This window comes from Talpa occidentalis, unplaced genomic scaffold (assembly GCF_014898055.3).
Source record: "Talpa occidentalis isolate TD23 unplaced genomic scaffold, MPIMG_talOcc4v2.1 talOcc4.14, whole genome shotgun sequence".
Classification (NCBI taxonomy): Eukaryota; Metazoa; Chordata; class Mammalia; order Eulipotyphla; family Talpidae; genus Talpa; species Talpa occidentalis.
This window is the reverse complement of record NW_023601433.1, coordinates 63,970,804-63,985,043: the sequence shown is the minus strand read 5'-3', so window position 1 is coordinate 63,985,043 and position 14,240 is coordinate 63,970,804. Positions and strand designations below refer to the sequence as shown.

The window sequence follows — 14,240 nt, the reverse complement described above, 5'->3', positions numbered from 1 at the left end:
TCCCTTGCTCCTGAATGCAAAAGTATGATATACAAATCAATCCTACTTGTTTATTTAAAGCTGTTCTGGTGTGTTTTATTATTTGCTGGTGGGATAACTTGCCTAATATCTACTCTGGGGGCTTTCCACTAATACTATGAATCCATATTATTCTTCCTCCTGCTCCCCCACTGCAAATGGTGGGTCTTATTTCTCATTTTTCCCTATTTCCCCCTCCCCCACTGTACATGCAGGAAATGTGCTGTGGAGTTTATAGGACTCTTCCCATATCTTAGGAAAAGATTTTGCCCTGGACTTTTGTAAGCAAGACGTGCTTTGTCTTAAGACTTTCAAAGGCATTTTGACAAGTGATTATTTCTCGTGCATTTAGCACCTTTAAGTAAATGCAACTTCAAGTCCAATGACAGTATCTCCTGGAAGGTTGCTAGAATTGTAAACCTGTGAGTAGAGTTCATATGTATACACCCACCAATTGCAGCATTTGTGAAAATGACCAAATCCCCCCTTATACAATGGGCATATGCATTTAAAATCATTGAGAAATGTCCTTTGGCTTTTCAGCATACTTTACTGCTATCTGGGTAACATTTCATTTTGGAAGACTGGCGAGGAAAACCATAAGGTTAAAAAAATCACATCTACCATCTGGAAAATTCTAAAGGGCCTTATTATGTTAAAAGTGGCATTTTGAAAAACACCTGAAGCACCGATTGTGGGTGAGCCAGGAGAGAAACATTGTCAACCGAGCCTCCCTCCTTTCAGCCCTCACCTCCACCCTCCAAGAAGGACTGCAGGTGGTGGGGAGATAGGGGGCTTAGGTGTGACCCTGGAGTCCTGAAGGCTGTGGCACATCTGTCTCCCTGCCCCCAGGTATGTCCCGTGAGAGGGCTGCCATCGCCTGGACTCAGCAAGGGAGTATTCAGGATCTCACTGTTCATCCATGTGCAGAGAGGGAAAAAAAAAAAAAGAGAGAGGCCGAAAAAAAAAAAAAAAAATCCCACATTGTCAGAGTAATGCCAAACTCTCTCTGAGTGGGATGAGCAGAGCAGATGCTGCAAAGAGATGCCAAAGCGGCTCCCCTTCCTCTGTGCCTTGGGTGCCTATAAATTGCTCCGGCGCGCGCGTTTGTCAGCCTCCCCTTCTCCTGGCAGGTGGTACCCAGGCAGAATTCTGCGTTCAGTCTCTCTCTCGCTCCGCTCCCGGCCGCGAGGCGCTCGCCGCTGCTTGCTAGAGCCTCAGCTCCAGTCCCGAGCCTCGCCGAGCCGACCGTGCCCGCCGCCGGGTGACCGTGCCCGCTCGCCCAGCCCGGCGCTTTGGGGGTGCGCCTCTATTAGAGTTGGGGTGGTTGCAAAGGACGGAAAAAAAAAAAGCTAAGGGAAGGGTGACCACGGCGACCGAAAAAAGAGAAGAAGGAGGCAGAAAAAGGCAACTTCAGACGGAAAGTTGGTGAGAACTGGCGCAGTCGGCAAAAACAGAAAAGTCGATCGCTGGCAGCTGCGGCATAAAAGTGTGAGCGGCCCCGGCGAGCGCGCGAGGCGCGGCGGCTGGCTCTGCCCTCCGGGTGGCGGCGCCGGCGCCTGCGGCATCCACAGGTGCGAAGGGGCTCGCCCGAGGCGAGAGGGCGCCCAGCGCACCCCTCCCCCCGGCCGCCACCCCCAGCGCGGGACTTCAGCTCAAGTCACTTGGCGTCCGAGCTCCCTCCCCAGCCGCAACCTCAGCGGGGGGAGCAAGAGCAGGCAAGGAGCTAGGAGCGGCCGGGCGCGCCCGCCCAGGGAGTTGGGGCGCACAGGGGGTTGTTTTCGGCTCTGAGGAGGTCCCCGCCCAACCTTCAAAATTTTGTCCAAAAGCAGACAAGAGGATCGCCCCGCGCTGAGCCGGCTCGTGGGCAGCAGGAGGCGCCTGATCGCCGCCGGGGCGCTGGGGGTGGTGATGGTGCTGCTGCTGGTCATCCTCATCCCGGTGCTGGTGAGCTCGGCCGGCACGTCGGCGCACTACGAGATGCTGGGCACCTGCCGCATGGTCTGCGACCCCTACGGGGGCACCAAGGCCCCCAGCACGGCTGCCACGCCCGACCGCGGCCTCATGCAATCCCTGCCCACCTTCATCCAGGGCCCCAAAGGCGAGGCCGGCAGGCCCGGGAAGGCGGGCCCGCGTGGGCCCCCCGGTGAGCCCGGGCCACCGGGTCCCGTGGGCCCCCCGGGCGAGAAGGGCGAGCCGGGCCGCCAAGGCCTGCCGGGCCCGCCCGGGGCCCCCGGCCTGAACGCGGCCGGGGCCATCAGCGCGGCCACCTACAGCACGGTGCCCAAGATCGCCTTCTACGCCGGGCTCAAGAGGCAGCACGAGGGCTACGAGGTGCTCAAGTTCGACGACGTGGTTACTAACCTGGGCAACCACTACGATCCCACCACGGGCAAGTTCACCTGCTCCATCCCGGGCATCTACTTTTTCACCTACCACGTCCTGATGCGCGGAGGGGATGGCACCAGCATGTGGGCTGATCTCTGCAAAAACAACCAGGTGAGTGCGGGCGGGCGGCGGGGAGGGCTGGGAGGAAGCGCGGGAAGGTGCAGGCTCGAGGGAGGAGACCCCGAAAAAGGGGGTGGCAGCCCGCTGAGGAAGCCGCAGCTGCCGGGCTCTGGGGGAGCAAGGCGAGGGGGTGCGATGCTGTTCCTTCTGGAAGAGAGGGGGGTCCTACGCCAAGAGGGCATCGGGAGGCCTAGAGGGGGCCGGCTCCTGAGCCAGAGACCTGCACTCGGGGCTGGCGGGGTGTGAGCGCGACCCTCGTGGGAGGGGACCGTAGCGCCATCCAATGTGCAGCTCATGCACGGGGGAGTCCGGGAGCAGGTAAAGTCCCAAACTGTAGGGCCCCCCAAGGTTTAGGGCTTCGCCTGGAATGGGAAGGCTGAGGGTGGCAAATCCGTGGCACAAGGGGATCCAAAGGAGCTAGTCCACGCTGGGAGCCTCCAGATCCACAGCGGGACCCTGGGGCCCGAGGTCACAAGACCCTCGAGGCGTCCCGGACCAGGAAATCACAATGAGTCAAATTCAAGACGCTGGCTCTGGTTTAGTTTTCAGCTAAGGAGAAAGGGGGGAAATAATGGGTAGCAAAAGGAAAAGTTGAGATTCGTGGGTTTGCACGACAAAACCCAAACTCCACCGACTGGAGTTGGAGGATGCACGGGCAGGCGCTGGGAGCGCGGGGGCCGGAGCCGGGTCGGGAATTGGCCTTGCCACCAGCGAGCCCCAGGACGCCTGTTTGAGGGTCTGTCCAACGCCAGCCTGCTCGCTCGCTGCCTGCAGAGGCGGTGGCAGCTGCCTTGACTGCCACCGGTGTCGGATTAGCCCCTGGCCATGAGGACTTGCTCTCCGGAGCTGCCTGGGGCTGCCACGAGGGTCGCGGGGCTGGGTTTTCTGCTGGGGCAACTTGATCCTTTGCTTCAGAAATTCACATTTACTCCAAAACCCAAGTATCTGATCTCTTGGTCAAAGGAGGAGAATATTCTTTGTAACTACCCCAAAGTGTAAAATGGACACCCTGCATGCTCGGCTACAACCACCACCAGGCAAAGCCTTGCAGCCCGCAGTCTGGGCTGAGTTCTTGAACTTCAACTTTGCTTTCGGGGCGGCACCTGGAAAGGAGCGCTCCCCAGTCGACCGCGACCAGCTTTAATAGGGGCTCTTGGGCATCAGTTCACCAGCCTCTTGAAATCAGACCCTTTAAGCAATAACGCAGGTTTCTGTTAAGCACTATTAAGGCAGGATTTCTTCCAAAGACCTAACTTAATGTCAGAATACTTTCAAAAGTGAAATAAAAATATCCTATAGGTATAAGAAAAAGGACCCCAAAAATTCTGTGCCACCCCCTTCTTCTCACCCGTTATTTCCAAAGGAATTTAGAAATAAATAGCGTGGGGGACCAACAGGACACACATAGAACAAAAAGGGAAAAACGGCCACCAGGAGGCACTGACAGTTGTTTATTATAGTTATTATGCATGAAAATAATATTAAGCTAAATAAAAATTTTTCACAGGGATAGTTATAGGTAAATGGCTAAAAAGGACATGACTCACTGTACCAAAATAGAGCTATTGTGTCATCCTTACAAAATGGTTTATGAACTGCCCCCCCAGCAGGCAGTGATGAGGCACCTATTTATTTACAAATTGGCTCTCTGGCTCAAAGGTTAGGTCTGGAAAATACTATCAGGATGAAGAGGTTATTTTTATAAGCCTTAATAAAAATGGAATAAGATTCAAGTTTTATCAGCAAATGTGTAAAAAGTACTCACATCTTTAAATATCTGGAAATTGTAATTGTATAGAAAAAAACAGTGAACAAAACATTTAAATTAGTTTGAATGTTGATATCTAGGCTGTTGCGCCCAGGTGTGTTACACTGATTCCAAGAAAACCATTCCAGATGTGTGCATTTTTTAAAAAATTATTTCATTGTTTAGAGTGCACAATGCCTCTTTGTATCATCCTAACATGTACATTCTATGAGAATCAGGAAGAAAAATAAGAAAAATAAGAGCTGATCGTATGCTGTATAATACTTTCCATTGGCATTATCAAGTTGCCACTTCTGCAAAAGGAGTGCAACAAGTAATTCAGAAAAAATAATGAGTAGTAGCAAATAATGCATTTTTGAGTTCAGCATAAACTGTTTGGGAAAGTGATTATTGCAATATTACTGTTAAGGAATTTTATCTTTAGAATAGAACTATTTTTGTAAAGTCTGGTCTGCAGGCAGTAGTGAATACACAATCTAAAATTTTGAATTTAATATTAAATAAAGACTTTATCCATGATTTTCAGTTATGCTTTTATGTGATCACGTCTGAGAATGAGTTTCCCCCTCTGACCTGACCTAATTTGTTTTCATAAAACAGAAAGTCAGAGACCCATGTCAATGTAATGTTCTATGGATTAAGTGGATTTTGAGAAGCACAAAAATTAAACTAAAAATGCAATTCACTCTAGGATAGCGCAATCTCTCTGGACCATAACCATATGAGAACCATTTTATTTATGCTTTGTGTTGAATGCAGGATCACAGATGGAACATCAAAGGCCAGTAAATTAACCTGATGTGCCACTTAACCTTTTGTTTATGGTTCCACAGAAGTACAATGAAAATGAAATTACAAGAACATCAGTAGCAATTAATTAAATTAGCAAATGTTACCATAAATATTGTCTCTAATGATAAACTCTCACTAATAAGATAATGCTTAAACTATTCAACCTATTGCATTCTCACAAACATACTACTAAAAGGACCAGTGTACTCATATTCTACATGAAACCTTTAACCTCAATTGAATCTTGCCAATTGTAGTAAGCCCAGTACCATGCATATTGAAAGTAAAAAGTTGGACTGAAATAACTTTACAAAGACATGGGAAATATTTTTAATATGTTTGTATACTTTTAGCAGAAAAGCTGAATAAAAACCATTGCTGCTGGATGCAACCACTAGGAAGCCACTAGCATAAAAAATACAACTGGCTCAGGATTTGAACTATAAATAATTAAAGACTCATTTTTCTTTCTAAGAATTTTTAGTTTTGGCGCCCATAGACTTGAAATGTATGGGAAAGAATCAAGAGTTTGCATGTTGCTATTCATTTATTAGAGAGCTAAATGAAGTGTCAAATTAATTATCTTTTTAGTAACCCTGAAATATGCAGTAAAGATCAAGCAGAATCTAAATAGTTAACTTGGAACATGAGAAGATATTAGAGTACATTTAGGTAGAAATGAGTATATCGGGCTGAGGAAAGGATGCATCATATTCCGAGAGAAAATGCTGAAATCAGTGCACATTTAGGAACCTGAAAATAGCTTCCAGGGTGGATGCATTACCTACCTCAATAGTTTGATAGCTTCAAGGAAGAATTGTCAGAAGTCACTGAACTGGATACTAGAGTTTGAAATTTCAAGTCCCTTTATACCTTTAGAGTACAATCCGGTGAGCAGGCACACTAAAATTATGTAAAGTACTCTGGAAAAGTCTTATGGTACAGTATAGGTTAAAATCTTAGAGAATCTCTTTCATTAAAAAGCAATCATAATGGCTTTATCTAACAAAGGAAGTAAAACTTGTAAGGGTAACCTTCTAGTCTCTGGGATCACACTAATGCATTTGCAGGTTACACCTACCAAATAAAAATAACATTTACATAGGTTTTTTTTTTTTTGGTTATATCATCTAAATTAAAAATTGCACTTTATACATATATATGTAAGATTATTGTCTCTACATCAAGTGATTTTAATCAGTTCTGATATCCAAATACCTGCACAGAGAAAACAATACTAGAGCACAATACCCACATAACATATACTAAATACCCAAAACACTAAATAAAATGTGTCTGCTTATTAATAATAGCTCAGAAATATATTATGGATCGATGATTAATTAATATATGGCTAATTATTGTTTGTATGTTAATTTTTCTCACCCATTAAAAATCTACACATTAAAAAAACAAGTTATTTTAGCACTAACCTCCTTGTAGACGTTTTTTTTTTTTCCTGGGAATTAATGACTAGATGATGTTAATGAATCAAAGCATTCAACTATAAACTTATGATTAATTCCTAAGAAGTATTATGACTTTCACTTGCATTATCACTTACTGGTCAAAACAGATCACCTCACTAAATTGGCATATACTTTTGAATCAGTGCTTCTGAGTATAATTGCATGGCATATTGCTTTCATTCAATCAGTGTCAGTTAGCACAGTGTTAAGCAATTCTAAATCCCTTAAGCCCTTTTCTCCTTTTGCTATATGATATCCAGACAGAAATTTTTAAAATACTGCTCAAATTACTTTGCTAGTTCAGCAGTGTCAAAGAGCCTTCTCCTTTTTTTTTTTTTTAACATTTCAGCATTAATGTGAGACATATCACATAAAAATTTAATTTGGAAACCTATCATTTAAGTTTTGAAAGAAATGCATGAAAATTCTTGACTTATGTTTCATTTCTCTCATTTTGCCAAGTGATAAAATCCAGCATATTGTACCCCAAGTCATACATTATTACATAGTGCAGGTTTACAAAACCACTAAATCACTTGCTATGTTATTCAGGGAAATATCATTAAAGTGGAATAGAAACAAGCCACAAAGTAGGAGATGTTTTACTGAAATAAATCAAATACAAGTCTGCCTATTGAAAGATTTTCCAAGGCAAAGTCAAAATACATCTAAATGAAAAGAAGCCTAATTTGAGTTGAGGATATGACAGAATGTCCGAATTACTTGATCTGATAGGCAATTTGACTGTTTGCAAATGTCTGTCAACTCCCTAATGAGATCACAGGCTCAACAGGAATAGGTTATAGTCAACCTCCATCCTCAAAGAAAACCACACATTAGAATCACCTGTTAAATATAATAGGGTATACAATGAAATCATTAAAAATTTCTAGAAATTTTAGAGACTTCAAATTGTAGAAATTTCAGTTCTTCTTCTACCTTTTAGACATGTTAAAATTAAGTAATTAGTGCATACATCAGAAGTGATAAGAAGGCATAAACATAAAAAAAGAACTCATAAAACTTTATTATATAACCAAAGATATTTAAATGAATTAAGTTCCTGGAAAAGTGATTTCCTTGAATCAGATTTGGAAAGCCCCAAATCAAAAGGCTTTCTTCCCCTTGATATGTAATAGATTTCTTGGTATGTAGGGTGGTATTTTTGAGTTTTTGCCTGTGGATCTCATTTATAATCAACATGGGGCCAAATGATGTTTGGACTGAAGTTCTGTATTCCAAAAGTGCTGGTTAGAACATTACTCTTGGGCTTAAGTTAAGATTTAAAAAAAAAAAAAAATCCAATTATTTCCATTTCAAGAAGTGATTGGGCATAGAAATTGAAGGAATCAGAAAAAGTAGTGATTTAGGAAGAGTATAGATTGGTATGCATTGTTTACAACATACAGTCAGAAAAGACTCCTGGACTGTCCCTCACGAAAGCATTATTTTCTTCTTTCCTCCTCTTTATAATAGCTGAAAACAAATATAGCCTCAGGAAGCTCTTGGCCAACTGGACTTTCCTGTGCTAAATTCGGTGCTACAGCAGCAAGTCTGCTTATGATGTTGTGGGAATGGCAAAAAATAGAACTTTGAGATTGTACTTTGAGATTTTACTTTTATGAAATTTAATTCTTGTCTGTTTCACATAGGTGCGCGCTAGTGCAATTGCCCAAGATGCAGATCAGAATTACGACTACGCCAGTAACAGTGTGGTTCTTCACTTGGAGCCTGGAGATGAAGTCTACATCAAATTAGATGGCGGCAAAGCCCATGGAGGAAACAACAACAAATACAGCACATTCTCTGGATTTATTATTTATGCTGACTGATAATACAGAAACTCAGCTTATTAAGTTCTGAGTTTGGACTCTGGATTCGTATGGCTAACGTCAGTGAATCAAGGATCCCGGGGATGCCAGTTGTGGGGCACCTCAGTCTGTGTATATGTGGGGAAATCAAATGCTACCTGACTCACATCTGTATACTCAGAAACATTATGTAAAAAAAATATTAAAAGCAAGATAAGCAGATGTGTGATCCTCTACCGCCAAAGCAAATACTCCTTATCGTTAGTGTCCATGTGAATGAAGTCCTATATAGATCACAAATTTTTATAGAAAAATCTAAGACACTGAATTATTTCTTCAATATATATGATACTTTGGTGTACTGTGATCTTGCTGCTTTTATCCATATGTCAGCTTTGATTCTTGTGAGTTTACCTGCTTATTATGATACTTGGAGTCCATTCATAGTTTGGGGGAAGAATGATTTTACCCTGCAGGAGAAGGTCTAATTGAAATAATGCTGCTTGTCCCCAAAGAAATTGTTTGCCTTGTACTCTTGTTAACTTTAGAGCTAGACCTGGGAATGATTCAACTTCAAGCCTTAACATGGAATTTTCTGGATTTGAGGGAATTCCCAAGCTTATGATCATTTTCACATTTTCTTTTTCTTATGAATTTTCTTTTCTCTCTTTTCTGGTGATAGTCTTTAAAGATAGCTATTGCAATGCTACCATAGGAAAACCCTCTAAGTGTAAAAATGTGTAATTATGTATGGCATTAGCAAATCCCCTATGTGTCCATTTTTTTGTCAACAGAATACATTTAATTTGACTTGGAAAGTCAGAGGAATTTATTCTTTGTCATTAAATTAGACGGAGGCATTTGCCTTCTTTGGAAGGAAAGATTATTCATTCATAACCCAATGGACAAAGGTTTAATTTGAGCCACTGCATGGGTCACCAAAGGGACACTAAGTAAGGCTTTCAAATAGTTACAAGTTGTGGCCTGAGGTTATTTCAAAATGAACAATTTTACATATAATCGGTGTGACAACAAAGTGTATATATTTTATACAAATATCTGCTACTTGTATATGTAGCATCTCATCTAGCATATATACATATATATGTATATTTGTAGGATGAGATATAAATGATATAGGCATATACATATATATGGCTTCAGACAATAGGCATAGTGGCTTTATAGCCTCAAAAAATTAGTTAAAGAAATATATGTGTGTGTACACACAGATAAATTATTTGACTTATTTTGGATTAAAATTATTTTCAATGACAAAAATATATGGAGTAGCAAAATAATTATAATCACGTCTCTTTAAGAGTTATGCAGAAAATTAACTTTTATTAGGTTAAAAAGCCCTATACATCATATAAATTAAACCTATGTTTTCTTTATCACCATATGCCAGTCAATACTTTAACTGCATTCTGTGGCAGACTGTTAATATTTGGACTGCGAAACAAAGAGACTCTCCTTTGCAGTGTTTATGAATTATATGCATTTGAATTACCAGTTTTTTCTTTTTTCTCAGGTGACTTGAGGCTGACAGTAAAGTAGATTTTAAGAGTAGTGCAAATCCTTTCTCTTTGGTTAAAACACACTGCCAAAAGCCATCTCTTTAATCTCAGAAAAAGATTAAAAATGCATGTTGATGTATCCTAACTATCAAACAACTTCCACTATTGCAATGAAAAATCTGTTTCCCCTCAGTTGCCTTTGAAGACTCTTTGACAAGTAGATTTCAAAAAACAGGGATTTAAAAATCTGCTTGTTTTACTGGTGAAGGACATTTGCATTTTTTCATTTAAAGGAATTAGTTTGTTCTCCTGGCTCATTCTTTTGTGATACTTTCTGTTCTAATACACAGAATGCTCAACTGTCTTTAATGCACAAAATACCTTTTATTTTGCAAATCTCAACTTTCCAAAAGAGTTATGCATGGTGTTCTCATCTGAAGGTGCTGTATGCTTTGTTTAAATGACTTGGTCTGAGTAACTGTCATGATTTATATGAGAAAAAAATGACAGTCTGTTCATCAAGAATAATGACTAATTCTGTTTGGTTTTCCTAGTATGTAAGATAACTCATAAAGGAGTTGCAATGATTTTATTTCTATTTAACAATATATATTTATCAAAAAGGAATTGGTAGCAGGGTCTGGAGAATTTTTTTAGGTAACAAGTAATATAGTGAGGGTTAAACCAAAAGATTAATTTATAATTAATAAATTATAAATTTATTAGCAAGAACATCAACTAAGAGTTTTAACATAAAGCATTTTTTAAAAAAACTTTATTTACACAAAAATCAGGCCTGGGTACCTTTTAAAGAGTAGGCTCTAGAATTGGACTGTCATTTCTAATAGATCTGACCTTTTCTTCAGATAAATAAGCATTAGTTTCTCTGTTTATGCCCAAGGAAAAACAAATCAAAGGTAAAAGAAATAAAAGGAATATATATAAGGCAAACATTTCTTTTTTTGCATTATATCTTATTAATTAAATTGTGGCCTTTGTTATTACAAATGTAATGATTCATTAAACTATATTATGTAATATATTTTTTGACTTTTATGATTGAATTTTTACAATTCAGTACTGTTATGTGTTCATGCCCTCATATGAATTTTTCAAAACACAATAAATTTCAGAGTAAAAATGAATATCAGAAAGACAAAGGCAACAAAACTAATTTATTACAAGTATATATATATATATATGTATGTATATATAGATAGATAGGTGGATAGCATATAATTATCCTGCCATAGTATTTTTACCATCATGAATTGGTAATTGTGTTACAGGATCCTTTCGAAAAAAGTCTCAAAATTTAACTTCCCTTGCTGCAGAAGCTATTTTAAAGTGTCATATTATTCATTAAGCATTAATTACAGAACAGCAGGATAATTAGTGGGATCATCAATATTAAAAGAAACATCAGATTGCTCCAGAAGGGGGGAATTTAACTAGAAACACTTTAAATTTCTCAAGTAGTGCAGCTGATAGATTAGTAAAACAAAACAAAAGCCCACTTAGGGGATAAAGACTTTAAGTCTTTGTTTGGAAATAGGTATTTCTGTATTTATTTTAAGGCAAAAAATAGAGCTCAATTAGGCTCAGCAACTCCCTGAAGGTGCAGATGCAATAGCCAGTTTCTGAAAAGGTAAAACTCTTAATTCTCATAAAAAAGAAATGATTCTTCATTAGTCCTGTGTAGCACCAATTAATCTTTCACTGTGGGTTTGAAATCACTGACTATTCCCTGTAAGTCTTATACTCAAAATATGAATTCACAATCATCCTATTTGAAAGTTAGCCACCGTTGAGGGTTCTCTATTAGTATCTTATCAATTGCATTCTCAGTTATACCTCTAAGCAACATTTTAGGAACAATGTTGGTGAGTATATGAGAATAGCCGTGACCTCCGTATTTCATCAGCCGATGCTTCGTATGTATGTCATGTGCCATCAGAATTCGATCTTCATAGCCCTCATTCACCAGGAGACGCACCCTGTGAAAAATGTTAGTTCATTATATGGCATTTGTCTCACATTTAAAAATTTCAGGTTGCTTTAAGCTTTTTACTCACAAACATATTGTGTTTGTCATAAAGATACCGCCTTCTACTGTGGCTTGTGTGCTAGGAGACCCTTAATAAATACTGTGTGGTGATGATAAAGATATTGCTGCATCCTAGTGGGAACATAATCCTTATTCCATGCACAGAGATTTCTAATCTGTGATATTGATGACAATGCTTGGCAATATTGCATTAAAGATAGCTTTTAATAGGATGTGTTAATTTGAATGAATGGCCACTTTAGCATTTCACTAGGTAACTTAATTTTGGATTTGTATCCGGATATCCACTCTAAAAATGTCTCATTTGGTGGCCCATTTTTCAGATCTCAATCTCTGTCTCCTTTTACCTGGAAAATAAAAATCAATGACTGTGATTAAAACAGATAAATAAAGGGAATCTTTGTACATATGAAACTTTCTGAGAGTAACATCAGTTGATTTGAAAGTGAGGGTCATATATAAGCTAGATAGTCATTTTTAAATAGGTCAGCAAAGGTAGCTGTATTTTGATGTCCTATCTCTTTAAAGTCTGGGAATTTTCACTTAGGAGTTATCTTGGAGCATTGGATTAAACTGACCAAAAAATTTTGCTCTTTCTTCCATTTCTACATGATTACTATAAATAATGTCATTCCTTTACATTTATAGTCAGTGGACTAAAGAATGGTTCCCGACTATTGTCTAAATATCTAATCCTCTTTGCTTTGTTAAATGCTGTATGCTGCCGTATGAGTCATTGCCTGACAGCCTCCATCTGTGTGTCTGGACTCTGGATAGTGTCTGTCGTGACTTCCACTGGGTCTCTGATAGCAGGAGAGGTAACTTGAAGACGATGGTCCTTCTCTGTATAGTATGTCAGCCTCTAGATTTCCAACTGGATTGAGACAGATTGATAGCACCATGTGCCAAGGGCTATTATGTGAAAAGGATTCTTTTGGTTTTGATAGCATTTCTTTGCGTTCTAGTGCAGATCACTGTGACAGTAGCAAAATATGGGCCACTACACAAAAAACTCAGGCACAAAGCCCTGCTTTCTGAGAACCTATATTTTATAATAAATCATAATTGAAGATTAACTCAAGTTTGCTTGTCAAAAGAATGCAAAAGAACAGCCAACCTGGTGCATTTTTGTCTAGAACTCAGCATTTATACCACATGTGTCCCTTGCATGTCCTATATGTACTGGCATGGCATTTGTGCATCCATGGTTATTTGCTTCTTTGAGATTTGTGTGCTGTTCATAGTTATGATCTGAAATTACTTTCAAAACAAATTCTATTCAAGGGAATTACCTAAGAGCATTTTATGATCATTTATGAAAAAAGGGAAAGATTTGACAGAATGCATAGACAATGTGGAAACTTCCTATAAGTAGCCTTAAACCACAACTGAAAGAGTATCACAGTACAGGAAGTTTTAGGGTGTAGTTTTCCCCTGATGTCTTTTGAGCATTGAGCTCAGAGTTTTTGAGCCTGAAGTTTTTGTCTGTTTTCTTTGAGAAAATATTATATGTTATCTCTGCAAAGTCATATTGTATGGCTAAAGAAATTCCTGAAAGAGGTCTTACGTCCAACCTGGAATCACAGTCATTGAACTGTAAAGTAGTAAGGTGAGGGTATAATGGATAAGTTATTCATTTAAGAATGGAAATCCTGGGCCTACCCTGGTGGCGCAGCAGTTGAACACTGGGCTGCGAAGCTGCCTGCAGCCTCTGCAGTGCCAGTTCGATCCCCTGCCACCAGCGAGGGTCCCACCTGGCTCGCAGACCTCTCCTGCCACCTGCTGCTCCCCTCAGCAGTGTACTTTGGTCCTTCTGCCTGTTCTTCTCCCCACTCTGGCTCTGGTGAATTATCTCTCCCTCCTGCGCTTCTGACTGTACCCAGTGCTTGTATAAATAAAAATAAATAAATCTTTAAAAAAAAAAAAAAAGGAAATCCTAGGACTCATTAAGTCAAGAATCCATAGAATAGTTATTTCATGAGAAAGATAATGTTATAGCTCTAGAGACATGATTATATCCTGACTATCAAGAAAACCTGCCTGTTCACTCCTAAAATAAGAGATAATCTTTCAGTTTGTACCATTGTATGAAAGAAGAGTCGTTCCAGAGATATTGCCAGAAGGAAAGAACCACTACAGATGAGAAGACAAAAAATCACAGTAATTATAGAAATACAAATGAGTTAGTGTTTTGCAAACAAATATTAGAGAGACTACAAAGTGTGAAAAGGCAGAGATATAATAAGATTTGAGAAATGGAACATAAGATTGAAAACAGGTGCTAAG

The 14,240-nt window shown here is 40.1% G+C and overlaps 2 protein-coding genes across 4 annotated transcripts in view; one reads left to right on the top strand and one right to left on the bottom strand.

The window, feature by feature from the left end:
• The first annotated feature begins 1,133 nt into the window (after nucleotides 1–1,133).
• On the top strand, nucleotides 1,134–10,873 carry C1QL3 (complement C1q like 3). The gene is made up of 2 exons (XM_037510670.2): nucleotides 1,134–2,517; nucleotides 8,208–10,873. The coding sequence occupies exons 1-2, from the start codon at nucleotides 1,930–1,932 to the stop codon at nucleotides 8,385–8,387; spliced, it is 768 nt and encodes a 255-aa protein (XP_037366567.1). The 5' UTR covers nucleotides 1,134–1,929; the 3' UTR covers nucleotides 8,388–10,873.
• The window catches only part of PTER (phosphotriesterase related), a 52,746-nt gene continuing 48,137 nt past the window's right edge, over nucleotides 9,632–14,240 (bottom strand). For all 3 annotated transcript variants that reach the window (XM_054695106.1, XM_037510668.2, XM_037510667.2), the window contains one exon: nucleotides 9,632–11,883. In XM_054695106.1, the coding sequence (XP_054551081.1) occupies nucleotides 11,673–11,883 (211 nt within the window). In that variant the 3' untranslated portion in view covers nucleotides 9,632–11,672. The remainder of the gene's footprint in view (nucleotides 11,884–14,240) is intronic.